A 15,008-nucleotide genomic window follows, 5' to 3' on the forward strand; every position below is an offset into this window, starting at 1 on the left:
GTGCCCCTCCATATATATATATATATATATATATATATATATATATATATATATATATATATATATATATATATATATATATATATATATATATATATATATATATATATATATATATATATATATATATATATATATATATATATATATATAATATATATATATATATATATATATATATATATATATATATATACATATATATATATATATATATATATATATATATATATATATATATATATATATATATATATATATATATATATATATATATATATATATATATATATATATATATATGAAGACCTCAGTGGAAAAACCGGCGTAGTCACATTTAAAAAGTATTGAGAAAGTATTTGTTGATCATTAATAAATGTCTTTATTTAAAGCAAAGAGATAAAAATTTTTGTATAAAAAATTACAAAATGTTTTTTTTTGAATAAATTTAAAATAAAATAACTATAATACAAATTTTTTTAAATTGCTTAATTTCATTTGCTTTAAATAAAGACTTTTATTAATGATCAATAAATACTTTCTTAATACTTTTTAAATGTGACAACGCCGGTTTTTCCACTGAGGTCTTCATATATATATACAAAATTTTGATGCATATAATTTAATGTCTTTAAAAACCTTTAATACGTAATTCATTAATCAAGTACTCCACTAGTAACCATCTTTCAACTTACAATCTCCAATCACCACTCTATGAGTACGGCCTGACGAAAAAGCTTTGCATCAATTCAACAATAATTTTGCAAACAATTAATGATAATTAAGCCAGTCTATAATCAACAAGATCTAATTTTTTGCTCTCCTTGAATAATGGAATAATGTTTGCATTAAAACATTATCAGGGCCAACTAATTTGTGTGTGTTTAAACTAATCAGATTTTTCTGAATAATAAAAGTACCAAAGCTTCAGATGAATCTTGTTGAATAAAAACCGAAGCAAAAAATTAATCAAGAGTGTTTGCTTTTTCTTGATTATCAGTAGTTATAACACTATTATGTACCTTTATGGCTTTGACTTACACGTGAAAATTTTAATATTTTTTAACATTTAAAATTTAATATTTAATTTACACATAAAATTTTTTATATTTCTGTTAACACTGAGTTTAGATTAAGTCCACTATTAGCACTTAACTTAGACTCAATTACTAATACTGTCAATATTGACAATTTAAATGGTTATTATTTACAATATTATTGTAAATAAACAAACAACTAATCATTTGTATATACTTTTATAATTATATATTATACATACTCATCTTATTTTAATAATTTCCAACAACTTAAAGCTAATTATATTTAAAACTTTCTTATAATACATATAAGAATATATGTTTAAACAATATATATAATTGTTAAATGTTAAATACGAATTTAAGCCAGCGTTTTCGGTATTGCATTTATGAATAATTGGTCGACGTAAAAAAAAATAACATAGGGTAAAACACCCATTGTTCGCTATGCGACCTTGGTCTTCAAATGAATCCTGTGTCTTCAATTTTAAAGTTAGGATAGTCAAACTTTCGCCTGTTATAAAGAAATCATCGCTTTATAACAAGCAAAAGTTTGAAGATCCTATATATCATTTAAAGATCATGTGGCGACGACTAGGCCACGTGGCGAAAACGGGGTGTTTTACCCTAACCCTAAAGCTTGGTTTCCAATGGTTGTAGAAATGTCGTACAACAGTTGTACAACAATAATGCTTTATAATGGAAACGTTTTCTTGCGTAAGTTGCACAACTTAACGTCGGTTGTACAACAAAATTTATGTTGTAAATCAAAGGTTGCGGAAATAGAAACAAACCAATCTCGGCAACAATTGTTGTACAACAAAAACGCACAACTGTTGCACAACATTTCTACAACTATTGGAAACCAAGCTTAACCTTATAACGCGAAACCTGAATTTGCCCACTAAAAAATAACGGGGCGACTGAATAAGTGCGAATTTCATAACTGCGAATCTGCATAAGTGCGACTGGCATAAGTGCGAACTGGCATAAGTGCGAACTGGCACAAGCGCGAGCTGGCATAAGTGCGAATCACTTGCAAAAACACTTTTCGCACTTATGCCAGTTCGCACTTATGCCAGTTCGCACTTATGCCAATGTTTGCAAATTCTTTCGGCGCACTTATGCCAGTTCGCGCTTGTGCCAGTTCGCACTTATGCCAGTTTTTGCAATTGATTCGCACTTATGCCAGTTCGCACTTATGCCAGTTCGCACTTATGCCAATGTTTGCAAATTCTTTCGGCGCACTTCTGCCAGTTCGCGATTGTGCCAGTTCGCACTTATGCCAGTCTTTGCAACTGCTTCGCACTTATGCAGATTCGCAGTTATGAAATTCGCACTTATTCAGCCTCCTCAAAAATAACCACCACGGAGCACGTGGGCACATTTTCGCGGAGGAATTTACTTTATAAACAATGCCAGTCAAGAAATACAATCAACGTCGACTAATAATTTGATTAATCAAGAAATATAACAAGTTAAGCTGAAAATGAACTCAACATTAAAAGGTTCTTTGTTAATAGGAAACCTTTTCTCGAAGAAATTTAAAGCACTGCGTTTTTTTAGCATCACTGTTAAAAGCTATTCAAATGAGTCTTCCTCTAAAGGTTTTTTTCAAAAACTTATGGACATTACTCCTGTTTCACCTCATAAAAGTGCTCACTCAAAAGTTTTGACTCAAAACAAAGTTATATATGAAATACAATGTATGTAGTTACACTTTTCAAAACATCATAAAATGTTGTACTAAGTATTTTAATGAGTAGGAAATTTTTTTTTTAAATATATTTAGCTAATAATAAAATCACTAAATAGATATTTATTTAGGTTTTAAAGTTCTGAGCTATTTCCATTTCTTTGAATAATAAAAAACAACAAGGTTACTTTTCAGGTTTACTTTAATGATTAAAAAAATATATAATGCATTTTTTATGAGTATAATTTTATGATTACAAGTTGTTTAAAATAGAACTGAAAATCAAAGAAAAGTCCTCAGATTTGATCTTAAAAATGTAGTAAAATTGTTTACCATTTATCTAAACACTTTTTAGAATAACTTTTTTTTATTTCTATATTTTATTCCTTATCTATCCTAGCAGCTAATGAAGATATTCTAGATGCTAAGTAGAAAAGTGTTTTTTTTTTTTATAAAGAATATAACAAACAAGTACTTCAAGCTACCTTGAGCAAATAAAGTTGAACAGTTTCTGAATTTATAGCTTGTTTCAACTGTTTCTGAAAACAATTCTACAGAAGATAGTGAAATGATGAAAACTGAGGAAAATACTAGTTAAAGGCATTTGAGAAAACAAAAAGAAAATAAGGCAAAAAAAACTTCTACTTAATTCTCTCTGCAACTCTAGATCAAGAGAGAGTCAAACTGCTAGACTGTTGTTGTTTAAGCAAACTGTTATTGTTTAAACTATTAAAAGCTGTAGACAATAAATTGATTAATTTTCATTTAAGGAAATAAGCTTTGCCAACAGAGAGAAACTACCAGTCCAAAAATCTGCATACATAAAATGAGTTTCTAAACAATGTCCTTTTGTCGTTTATTGAAGCAGAAAACTGATTTCTTTTAGTTACTGATTTCCATATAAAAAATTTCTTAACTACTCATAGTATTTCCATAACTTAAAAGTCTAGCCTGCTCAATCCAGAACATCCAGGCTAAATATTTATTGAACCAACACTAACAGAAGAGGTGCTCGTTAAAGTGACCTACTACAATAAAAGTCACTATTTATTCATTAATACATTAAAAAAATGATATTATGTGGAACTATAGACATTAAACTGCACACGTGCAGATGTTATATCATTTGTTGAGTTAATGTGCCCTCTTAATTTGGACCAAGAATTCAATAAGGCTTATTTGAAGAATTTGCAAAATATCTATAAACAGATAAGGTAAAATTTATTTTAAGACATTTCATGGTACTAGTGGAACAATTTTTATTGTATTTTTTAGTGCACTTTTATTTAAAGTATAGAATGGAATTAGGGGCTACTGATTTTCTAAAGAATTCTACTCAAAAATGACAGAACAGGAAAGCTAACTATTAAAATCAAGTTTAAAATAGCAGAAAAAAAAAACACTTAATATTGCTTATGCAAATACTACTCATTTAATTTAAAAACTATTTATATGTTATTTCTATTCATATTTCTACATTAACCACTTATTTTACTACTATATTTTATTCAGAGAAGGTTAGTACACATAACACACTCAATTGGCTGGTTATGATTCAAATAATATTTTTTACAATAATAAAATGTGATTCTTGTAGAGACACAGAAAATGTCTGCACAAGTCAAATTTTTTTTGTGTGGTTATTATGATGCTCCCAGAAGTCCTTATGGTCTTTTCACAGAACACTGCGAAAGAGTATTTAACTAGAAAGTTCACACTTCCTAACCAATGGTGCTTTATGGGCTAGAGCCAGTGTCAAACCTTAGGCCTCTTGATTGTGAGCCAAAACACTAACCACTGTGCTATGGCTGCCTAAAAATAAAGGATTGCAACAAGATATCTATCAACATTGCTTTATTACACTGGCATTAATCTAGCTAAGGAACCATTGATAAGTTTGATTTGGTGTAATTGTTTCATTTGTGAAACTGCTAGCAAGTATGCAAAAAAAACAAAGAACTTTTAAAAAAAAAAGGATAGTAAATTAAGAGATGCTAGCTCTTTGGATCACTGGAAGATCAGCCCTATATATGGCAACAATATTCCATACAAGGATGGATTTGAGATTTATAGAGATAAAGAATAGAAACCAGAGTAAGAAAGTGTTGAGCACTGTAAAGAGATGCAACCTTAGCAGATATTATTTTGCAATGGATTTAATATATGGCTTCTAAGAAAGATTGGAAGTAGAATCCTAGAAGATGAAGGGTGACTTGTTGAGTACATTACTGTTCATAAATATAGAAAGATCTAAATTGTTGTGGTAACGATTGACTGAAAAAAATTGGGCTTTATCTGAATAAAAGTTCACCAGCCAATGTGAGCTGTAGAAGAAGTGAGATCCTTTTCAAGCTCAAATATCCCCCTCCAAGCAATCAGAGAGTGTTGGCTTTTTATATGTAAATAGTAGTATCATCAGTGGACAATAACACCTTAGATGTGAGAATATCTGGAAGATCGTTAATGTAAATTAAAAAGAGCTTAGGGCAAAGGATAGAACCTTAAAGAACCCCTGAAGTTATAGGGTATGAAAAAGAGTGCTGTCCATTGAGGACAACTTTTATACTTTGATTGGAAAGGAAGAATTCAATAATATTAAAGATGTTACCAGATACACCATAAGAAGAAAACTTATGGAGAAGACCAGGATGCCAAACTTTATCAAAAGCTTTAGAAATGTCAAGAGCGATAGCCCTAACCTATCCACCTTTATCTAATGCACGATAAGATCTATCCGTTATTACTGTTAGCAAATCAGCTGTAGAACAAGAAGATCAAAATCCATATTAATGATCAGAAAGTAAGTCATTAGATTCAAGTTGAGAGATTAAGTAGTTGTTAATTAAAGATTCAAAAACCTTGCTTATGATAGGAATTATGCCACTCTCCTGCAAGCTGGAAAACAAAACTCTGATAAGCACTTGTTTAATAGCTTTGAAAGTATAGATGACAGCTTTGGAGAACACTTCTGCAAGACTATAACATGTATGTTGTCTCAACCACAAGCTGTAGAAGAGTCTAAGCAGGAAATCCTTCTAGATACAGAAGCTGGAGTGATGCGAATGTCAAGCAATGGATCAACCTGTTTGACAGCTATATCAGCATAGGTACAATGATAAGGGGATTCTGATGATGAAGAAGAATGAGATAATAATTTAGAGAGATCAAACTGTGATCAGAAGCACCTAAGGGTGAATGTGGAGAAACTGAGCATTAACTAGGATCAGAAACTAGACATAAGTCGAGTAGAGAAGGTAAATGATTTAGATTGCCTGGAAAATGAGTAGGAAAGTTGACTATTTGAGTTAGAGATTGAGAAAGGCAAAAGTTATGGACCTTAATGCCTGCAGAGTCACTGACACTAGACCAAAGCCATTCAGTGTAATGAGCATTAAAGTCACCAACAACACTGGTATTGGCTAAAGGATAAAAAGAGAGGGCTTGGTCAATTTGATCTGAAATAACGTCAAAAAGAGTGCAATCTTGAGATGAAGGAGAGCGATATAGAACAAAGATAAAGGTGATAGAGTGAAGTGGTGTTAAATGAAAGCACATATAAGAATAGTCTCTGGATTCAAACCTAGAATGTAAATGCCCAGGCCAAGCATGTGATAGTTAGAATTTTTACGATTTAAAGGTAGATAACTATCAACACTAAGATCACAAGATGAGACAGCCAAACTCAAATTAGTCACACAAAGATCAAGTAGGTCTGGTGAACTTTGCAAGAGATAAGACTCAACAGAAGAAAAGTTACTTTGAAGACCACGAGTTCCCGAAGGGCTCCCGAATGGCCTTGACAATGCACACCAAAAGTACGAACATGGACACCATGTGCAACATGGCACTGTTAGTACTCTGATATTTTACAGCTGTTGATGGAATTAGTCTCTCTGAGAGCTATCACAGAGTTTGGGAAACCTGACTACCAGCCGGCCTCAGAACCATAAAACTGAGTTTTAAAGCTGTACCCTCATTAAGAGATAATTGAATGAGTTGCCTTGCCATAAAAACAGAGACAAAAGCAAAACCCATGCGTTGAGACAAGAAGATCTAGCATTTGACATCCTAAACTGGAAATAATGTATTGTAAATACAGCTGTGTCAGCCTAATAGATGAAGAAGGGGTGCAAGGCTGGTCAACAGATAGAATCTGTTTACCCCTTAAGAATCTGTTTACACCTCAAGACAACATTTAAAACAAGTAGTCTTAGCACATAAAAACATTGAGTTTAACATAACATTGAGGTGAAGACATCATTTGGACTTTCAATTAGAGTAGTTTATAATCCAGCAACTAAAAAGGAAAAAACATATTTTCTTTACTATTATTAAAAAAAAAAAATATTTTTTATACTCGAAATTTTTATATGAATTCATAAAAGATGAAATTTTATACTGATATTTTTATAATATATTACACACTAACAACAGCATATTTCAGGTTACATAAGAATCTTAGATGAACTTTGTTGAAATTCACTATTCCATTCAGAAAAGTAGAAAAGTAAGATGGTTTACATGCAGATGAAGTTTTGGAGAATCTAGTCTAGAGGAAAATAATTATTAGTATCTATTAAAATAAATGCAAATATATTTGGGTTGCAAGAACAATACAGGTGCTAATAAAGTTATTTTAAACTTTTGAAGTTTTTTACTAGGTCTTTTTACTAGTGTGCATCACCACAGGCAAAAAATTAAGTTTAGTATATGTTAACTAACTGTAGTGCTGGATGCAAAAAAACACTTGTAAGTTTGTTTCTTTTGAAACACTTGTAAGCCTGTTTTTTTTTCTTAAAGTTTAGGGGCTCAGATGTATAGCTGATCTTTTAAGACATTTGCAAAATGCAGATATAATTCTTCCTAGAATGTAATCTTTATTACTAACATTATGCTTATGTTAGTAATAAGGTTAACAGAATACTTAATATACTAAAGTAAACATTTGTATCAAGGAAATTAGTGTTATGGATCAAGCTTTACAAAACATACATCAGACCTGGAATCAGCACTTGATCACCTATAAAGATTATTAAGAAAATACAAAGACAATCTACAATAGCAATAGCTATATGCAAACATCTTTGTTACAAAGAGATATCTTGTATATATATCTTGTCAAATATAAAAACCAGAAAAACCAATATATAATAATGAAAGAATATATGGAGCAGAAAACACTTGTTATTATTATTATTATCATCATTTTTTTAAATTGTTTCTTGTTTTTTATAAACTAACTTTTTTATAATCATACAATTATTTTAAATCAAAAATTTAAACCAAGAAGTCAAACTCTGAAAATTGTTGTACAAAATTCCTAGCGTTTATGCTTTTATTACATGCATGCTTTTATCTTCTTGGCATCTATGGGTAAAAAAAAATATTTTATACTTTTTAGGGCAATTTTCTCTAAAAAAAAAAACAAAAAAAAAAACATATATATATATAAAAAAATAGTGTTTTAATTATTAAAATTATTTTTTTAACTGTATTTTTTTTTTTTTTTTCAAAAGTTGAAAATGTCAAGCCAGAGTTTAGAAGAGAGTACTTGAAAGAAACGTAATTAAATTTGTTTTAAAATCATTTGTTGTTAAAATGTATAAAGAAAAACTGCAATTATTCATCCTTCAGTAAGGAGGATTTGTATTGAAGTAATCCAAACATGATTATTTTTTTTTCAGTTCTTGAATATTTTTTAACTACAAAATTTTATCTTTCAGTGCATTGATGATGACAAGTTTATCAAATAGCAACTCTTTTCCTGGAATATTGGTAGGAAGTTGGACAACATTGTATGGTGACTTAGACCAAGCAGGTAATTTCTTTAAGTAAAGTACTAAGTACGTCTTTTATCAGTTTTAGTAAAAAATAAACATAAAGTGCAGAGTTTATTTTTTTCAAAGAAATCTTGACACTAATAATTTTATGATTTTTTTCATTCTGGACTTTTCATTATTAAAACATTGTAATAATAACATAATATTTATGTTATAAGATTTATAAAAAAGTAATTTTTTTGAATATGTTTTATTTTTTATTAGTACATATTTGGTCTTATGCTGATGGCTATGATGGAGCAATGAACAGCATTAGGTATATGAATGGAAACAAGGTAATGTTTTGGTTAGGTTATTTATTTCAAACTTTCTGCCTGACTAATTTTATTAGGATTGCTAACTATGTTTATGAAAGATTATATTGCAGAAAAGGCTTGTTTAAAATATTTATTTAAAACTATTTATGTAAATATAAAAGTTCTCTACTTAAGTTTACTTGCTTGCTTAATCTTTATATATCAATATTTATATTTAAAAGATTTGATTTGCCTAATTCAACATGCTTTATCTTTTTAAGTTGATTTGATTTCTTTATTTTAATATATATAATATTTAATTTTAATGATTTATTACTTTTGAAAAATATACTTTTATCATTTTATTAATTCACTTTTATCTTTCACCTCATCCATTGCACAGTGGGCCAGGTGGTGGACAAAACCTAAAAAATAAATATTTATTATATTCAAAATCATACAATAAAATATATTTGTTATACTCTCATTTAAAGTTTTGAAAATTGTTTTGAATATAATAGTATCTTTTAATGCCTGTTCTAGTTTCTGCAGATAATAAACTAGAGGATTCTGAGTGAAAAACTTTATAAAATTATAATATAAAAAGTTAATAGCTGCAAACAATGATAATACATCATTGTTTGCAAGCTATTTAATCAATCATCAATTAATGAAGTTGGGAAACCGTGTTGCTCTTTTGAAAAAGCTTGTAACAGAACAAAAAGAATAAGCTTAACAATGTAATATTTTATTTAGCCATAAATTACTTCATGCAATAAAATTGAAACTAAGAAGTGAGTTTAATGGGTTTTTTATTTCAAATTTCTGAAATTTGAAATAAAAAACCCATTAAACCTGCTTAGATCTATTCACCTGATGAAACTTTATTAACTATAATGGTAATATATCAAAATCAACATACCAGCCTCTAAGAAATAGTGCTGAAAAAAACGGGTGCCACAAACCCTTTATATAATGGTATAAGATCTTCAAAAGCTAAATGCTATCCAAAGAACATTCAAATAGATGGCTAGTCAGTAAAAATACCGCTAAAAGATCTTCTAAAATACACTCTTAAAAAGCTATGTGATATACAAACTACTGTGCTAATCACAATGCTAAGGAATTAACTAAACTGACGTTTAGATGCAATGCTTGTTTTGATGGTGCTACAGGATATAGTGTTTACAAACAGGTAAGTTAAAATGAAAATAGTGACGAATGAAGAGTGCCTGTTGATTATTTGTATAGTACCTTTAGAACTCAGTAGACTTTATAATAATAAAAACGTTGTAATATCATTCACCCAGACTCTGCGGCCAATAGATTAAAAATAAAAATAATACATTATTATATATAGAGATTATAAATAATCTACAGACTTATTCAAAATGTTTTGAACATGTAAAAATATCAATAATAGAATTTGAAATTTATATATTTATTTATATTTTCTATATATTTATCTATATATTTCAAATATATTATATAATAATATCGATATAGAGTTTCAAATCTTGTGATAAATTTTCTTTTTTTCCAAAGTAAGTGCGCATTTTTATTTTTAAAGTTTGTTGCATCAATTTTTATTTTAAGTTTATTCCACCAGAAGAGTTTGTTATTCAGTTCCACGATTTTAAGAAGTTATATGATTTGAAATTTTTAGTATTAGCAACTCTTTAACTAAAATTTATAATAAAATTAAATATATCTTAATAAAAAATGATTCTTTTGACATATAAAGGGTTTTAGTAAAAAAAAAAAAATTTTGTGTGGGCCAGATATTACATCATATGTGTAATATCTGGCCCACTGTGTATCGTCTTAAATTAAATTTCCTTATTTTCCACTGACTTCCAGAATGCTTGGTTTTGCTCTTTTGGAATATACATGTTTCTCTCTCCTTTTTGATCTAGATTGAACTGAGTATTTTCCTTTTTAAGGTTGTAAGAGAAAAAACATTTTTGACATTCTTTTGCTTCAAACTTCAAAAATAGTCCTTTTTTCTTTTAAATACTTATTTTGTATCTTAGAAAAGTTTCAAACACTTGAATCCAATTCAATGATTTGAGACAATGAAGATTTTCAAAATATGTATTACAGCAGAAGCAAAATATTTTTGTTTTAGATTCTTGCAGATTTAAGTATATTGAAATCTTATTTTATTTAAAAGAATTCACAAAAGAAAAAAGACTGCAAGTAACTTCTATTAAAGTTTAGCTAAAAGCAACAAGGTAATTGTCGAAAAGAGAAATGCAACTTTATGGCAATAGGAAAGAGCTTCAAGCTTGAAAGCTAGAGTAGATCTGACAACATTTAAAATGTTATACATTTTTATATCAAATGCAATTTTAGACCTTTTTTAAAAGATAGAGTTTCTTAAGAGGACCATCCCAAATATGACAACAGTAATCCATACAAACACAAATAAGTGATTATGGAGGTAGAGAATAGAATCAGGAATAAGAAAATAGCGACCACTACAAAGAGGCAACCTTAGCAGATGCTAACTTTAAAAAGCAAGAATCAGTTATGGTAACCATGGTAAGCAAGATTCAGTTATGGTAACCATGGTAAACAATATTTTAGTACTTAATAAATAGTTTAGAGAGTGATAAAAAGAATTCTGGACATTTCTAAGACTTATGGGTATTTTAATGCTTATTTAATTTTTGACTTGTTCGACATGTTGACGTTGCATAATATTAAAGGAAAGGGGGTAGGGTGAAAATTTTTTTCTTGTAATCTTTGTTTGTATACAAAATTTTGCTGTTAGAATCAATATCTTGCAAGGTGTACAACATGTTTGGTGTATTGGTCTTAACTAAACAAGCAGAAGGTTTAGTATTAATAAATAAAGCTAAAACCTGATTTAAAGAGATTTTAAAACTAAAACCTGATTTGAAGAGACAAGGCTAGCAGAAGTATTGTTGGCACCACAAATAATTTGGATGTCTAACAGTAGGTTAACCTGTTTCTTCAGGATAGCGGGAAGAGTTTGACCACTAGATTCAAGAGATGAATTAGATAAAAATTTTTGTGCAAATGTTTCTGCTTTATTCTTTGTTATTCGATCAGATTCATGTACGACAAATGAAATGTTAGAATTGTCTTACTTAATGCTATTATTATATATTTTTCACAAGTCTCTAATTTCATAAATAAAACACAAACTTTAGTAGTCTGAGACTATTTGATCTTATTGTCAGACAATACTTTTTTAATGTCAGACAATACCTTCTTATTGTTAAACAATACCTTTTTATTGTCAGACAATACCTTTTTGCATCCAATCATTAACCTTTTACCTTAGACAATACCTTCTTGCATCAATTTCTTGTAATAGTAAAATGACATTGACTTTCCAGAGAATTGTTCTTGTTGAAAAGATAAAAAAAAAATGGTTAGAAATAAAAATGGCAGCACAAGAAAGAGAAAATTATGGGGTAAAAAAACCAATAAGATGGAATAAAAGTTTCCATATCTAGCTTAATCCATCTAAAAGAGAAATTCATGCATCTCAGTTACCTTTATGGTAGTAGTAAGAATTGCAATAAAAGTTTGTTGAAATATGAGATAAAAGTTTTTGTGAGATTATAGCATGATCTGGACAACATTAAGGTGAACAAGGTAAAACTGTGGCTAGAGACAAAGAAAAGAGTGTAGTATCTCAGAAGAAGGAAAATAAGAAGAAAAAAAAGAAAAGCGATATAATGAAAAGCTAAGCAAAAGCTAATGAAAGAAAACTCAGAAAGCTATAACTTGATTTTATATATAAAAAGGTAAATTGACAGGTAGGTATATGCCCAATAAAAAGAATATTCTTTTTGCTGAGGTTGTTTTTTGTATTATTGTTAACTATTTTTTATTATTTTATATTTGAAAAACTATGTTTTGTTTTGAATCCTGTGAATTATTATAGGAATATCAAGAGTATGAACAAGTGAGAGGTCATTGGTTAAAAAGCAGAAAAAACCAACTACTTCAAGAATTTAGTTTTTGGGGAACTCCTCAACCACGAGGTCCATCTCACATCTATGAGTTAAGAAGTTATAGACTTAAGGTTTGATTTTTTTTTCTTAATTTTAAATTAATTTACAGATAAAAAAAATCTGTTTTAACCTAGGTATTTATATTTTTAGCCAGGTACTTTGATAGAGTGGGGAAACAAATGGTAAAAGTTTTTTTAGTTTTTATTTACCATTTAGCTCATGCAGGCATTGACTTTTACAGGTTTAATAGTTCCAAGAGTGCTATGGGGCCCTAAGAAGCTATGCAAGAGTGCTATGGGGCCCAGAAGCTATGCAAAAGTTAAATAAAAAGTAGTTTGAATATAACTCTGCTCAGCTTTGGTTTTAATTAAGGCTCAGTGATTGATCAAAAAGTAATGTTGTATTTATTTAAAATAAAAGGGGATCAGCTATTCAAATTCGACGAAAAGATGCAGTAGGTGGCTTTTTCTCTCAAGTTGGAGATCTTTATGAAGTTCATCACATGTGGGGTAAATTAAATATAGATATATTTTTGAAGTACAAAACATCATTTTAAAAATTAATACTCAAGCTCTTTTGTTTTTGTTCTTTATTGCATTTGGTTCTTCTACTTTAGCATACAATGATTTGGAACATCGCAAAAAGCAGAGAGAAGACATGTGGGAGGCACCTGGATGGGATGATCTTGTTGCAGGAACAAGTATGTTGCTTCATTTATATTTGAATCAATATTGATTTATTAATAATTAAATAATTGTTATTCATTAATATATTACATGATTTAAACAGATTTAAACATATTTAAGACAAATTCTTACATAAGGTATTGCTTTAGATTTGACTGATTTCATTTGTTTTAAATTGTTTAGCAAATAATAATTCAGTTAGCTGAACAACTTGAACTCACATGTGCTAGTACCCCGCCCCCCTCTATGGGTACAAAACATTTTAAAGATCAAAACACGCAACAAAACATATCATTACGTTTTATAGACGTCTAAAACACGTCCAGTGGGTATAAGACGTGTTTTAGACGTGATCTTTTTAGACATTACATTTCAATTAGAAATAAGGTCTTTCGTTGCTTCAAAGATAGAAGTATTCGTTATGGAGGTATTTTTCAAGATATGATTGTAAAATAGGATTCCATTCATAAAAATATGAACAGTAAAATTAAACTTTAATCCAAATAGCATGTTTAAAAAGTTCATTGCTAGTGCATATGAAAATTTCATTGCTTGTGCATTTGAAAGATTCATTGCTGGTGCATTTGTGTATTTTTAAAGTAAATCAAATTTAAAAAATTGTTAATAATACAGTTAAAAAAATTATCAACCGTTTTCCAATTATGCTATTTAAATTTTCGAAAGTATTGATTACAAAAGCAAAAATTATCTGGTTAAGCTTAACAGACAAACAACCATAAAAACATGCAAATTTTAATGTTAGAACAAATTCTTTTTTTACATCATCCGTTCTATTATACTAAATTTTACTAATGTTTTTAATCTACAATATTTTTATTTAAATATTAAAATATGCAGATGTTTTATTTTAGTACCGTTAGTTCGATCGATGGAAGCTCGCGTCTTACAGCCTATATCGAGTTCTCCAATGCAGTAATGTTTTTACATAAAATGTTGTCGTTTTTCGTGAGTCTTTATACTCAACGTAAAGATTGAATTTTTTTTAATACATACATTTTTAAGCATGTTTAAATGCTATTTAAATACGCGATTCTCACCAAAACAAAAAGCGATATTTGTTATTTCATATATACATAAACATGTAACACCGCCTTAAAAGTATAACATTTTTGCTAAATATTTGTTTGTTTTTCTTGATATATAAATAATTATGCCCAAAATTTGTATGCTGTATTCCAAGAGTTTCAAACCTTTTTGTACTCTAAAGCACATTCTTAAATATCGGTAGGGTAATTGGCACCACCTATTTTTATTCGGAACGGTACGAGCACGTGACTACTTTAGGTTTTCTGCGTATACAAAAAGTGATGTGCAAATAGTACTCCCCGTTCGAGACTAGTGTCTGACAACGCCACTAAACAAGTTCCGACAAGTACTGTCAGCAAAGGAACCACTTATACATACAATATCGCAAACATAGGAACGTATTTAATAAATCTAGCCACTCAAAAAAATTAAAACCCTTACAAATAGATAAAAATGTTTTACACTGTTGAATAG

The 15,008-nt window shown here is 28.9% G+C and overlaps 1 protein-coding gene across 1 annotated transcript; it reads left to right on the forward strand.

Annotated features, from left to right (window-relative positions):
• The first annotated feature begins 2,425 nt into the window (after positions 1–2,425).
• Positions 2,426–14,627, forward strand: LOC100198455 (protein NipSnap homolog 1). Its single transcript, XM_065807465.1, has 9 exons — positions 2,426–2,743; positions 8,250–8,295; positions 8,457–8,551; positions 8,778–8,848; positions 12,732–12,872; positions 12,952–12,983; positions 13,222–13,310; positions 13,418–13,501; positions 14,360–14,627. The coding sequence occupies exons 1-9, from the start codon at positions 2,527–2,529 to the stop codon at positions 14,422–14,424; spliced, it is 840 nt and encodes a 279-aa protein (XP_065663537.1). The 5' UTR covers positions 2,426–2,526; the 3' UTR covers positions 14,425–14,627.
• The last annotated feature ends 381 nt before the right edge of the window (positions 14,628–15,008 follow it).

Source organism: Hydra vulgaris, chromosome 10, assembly GCF_038396675.1.
Source record: "Hydra vulgaris chromosome 10, alternate assembly HydraT2T_AEP".
Lineage (NCBI taxonomy): Eukaryota > Metazoa > Cnidaria > Hydrozoa > Anthoathecata > Hydridae > Hydra > Hydra vulgaris.